Source organism: Austrofundulus limnaeus, unplaced genomic scaffold (assembly GCF_001266775.1).
Source record: "Austrofundulus limnaeus strain Quisiro unplaced genomic scaffold, Austrofundulus_limnaeus-1.0 Scaffold2380, whole genome shotgun sequence".
Classification (NCBI taxonomy): domain Eukaryota; kingdom Metazoa; phylum Chordata; class Actinopteri; order Cyprinodontiformes; family Rivulidae; genus Austrofundulus; species Austrofundulus limnaeus.
Genome location: NW_013954782.1, coordinates 13,199 through 14,662, shown reverse-complemented (window position 1 = coordinate 14,662; position 1,464 = coordinate 13,199). Strand labels below are relative to the sequence as shown.

General features: G+C 47.0%; 1 protein-coding gene across 2 annotated transcripts in view; it reads left to right on the top strand.

Annotated features, from left to right (window-relative positions):
- Positions 1 to 714: 714 nt before the first annotated feature.
- The window catches only part of LOC106510896 (transportin-3), a gene marked incomplete at both ends in the record, with an annotated part of 13,569 nt that continues 12,819 nt past the window's right edge, over positions 715 to 1,464 (top strand). For both annotated transcript variants that reach the window (XM_013999626.1, XM_013999625.1), the window contains 2 exon segments: positions 715 to 788; positions 887 to 1,043. In XM_013999626.1, the coding sequence (XP_013855080.1) occupies positions 715 to 788; positions 887 to 1,043 (231 nt within the window).

The following is a 1,464-nucleotide window of genomic DNA, read 5'->3' as shown; positions in this document are numbered from 1 at the left end:
CTGTCTGTCTGTCTGNAAGCATGTATTTATTATATGTTGTAGCACAACATAAAACCTGTAGTCAGACTCAGAAGTAATAACCCCCCAACATGTATAAACCCCCCCACAATGAAACATGTAAGGGGGGATTTCCCCTCCAATTTAAAAAGTGAATTTCAGGCACAGGAGACGCTCTCTTAGTGCACTCACATGTGTTTTCAGAGAACATTAATCTGTGCGTAGTAAAGAGGAAATCAGCTGGACTGCCCTGACATGTTTCTGTCACTGAGGGTGGTCCCCCTCCCCGCCTCCAGCTGTCGTCTGAATGCTCAGAGGTGGGCAGCAGAGCTGTCAGTCCCAGACTGAGGCATCTTCTGAAAGGAACAAGGATCAGAGCTGAAGCAGCAGCTGGTGCTGTGTCTCTGTAATGTGATGACATGATGCTATGTGGCTGTTTGACCAGTAGGTGGCAGCACATTTATTCATGCAGAGCAGAGTTCTGCTGCAGGCCTCTGTGTGTTTGAGAGCACACACGTGTGTCCAACATGCTACATACACCTTTACCTCTGTTTAACCCTCCTCTAAACTTATTGTTTGAACGTACCATTTTATAATTTGAATGGCTGAAAGGTTTCATTTTAGTTTGTTTTAATTGAAACCAACTAGAGGAAATCATCAGGTTGTGAATAATTAAACAGAAGGAGGTAGTTTGACAGACAGTTTGTGTCATCTCAGCTGGCGCTGGCGATCGCTGACCTCGCTCTTCAGATGGCCTCATGGAAAGGATGCGTTCACACCCTGATAGAAAAGTAGGATTTCACAAAGTCACTCAAACTGTTCACACATTGGCTGCACTATAAAAATTCTGCCGACACACCTGTTTCTCCTGTGTCTCCGCCCCGTTCAGGTACAACAATGACATCAGCTCGATGCCGTTCCTCATAGAGATTCTGACTGTTTTACCAGAGGAAGTTCACAGCCGATCTCTGAGGATCGGAGCCAATCGGAGGACAGAAATCATAGAAGACCTGGCCTTTTACTCCACCACTCTGGTCACGCTGCTGGTTAGACTTCCTGTTTGTCCACAGTCTGTCTGACTGTCTGTCTGTCTGACTGTCTGTTTGACTGACTGTCGATCTGACTGTCTGTCTGTCTGTCTGTCTGTCTGTCTGTCTGTCTGTCTGTCTGTCTGTCTGTCTGTCTGACTGTCTGACTGACTGTCTGTCTGACTGTCTGTCTGTCTGTCTGTCTGTCTGTCTGACTGTCTGACTGACTGTCTGTCTGACTGTCTGACTGTCTGTCTGTCTGACTGTCTGACTGTCTGTCTGTCTGTCTGTCTGTCTGTCTGTCTGTCTGACTGTCTGTCTGTCTGACTGTCTGACTGACTGTCTGTCTGACTGACTGTCTGTCTGACTGTCTGACTGTCTGTCTGTCTGACTGTCTGTCTTTCTGACTGTCTGTCTGTCTGTCTGTCTGTCTGTCTGT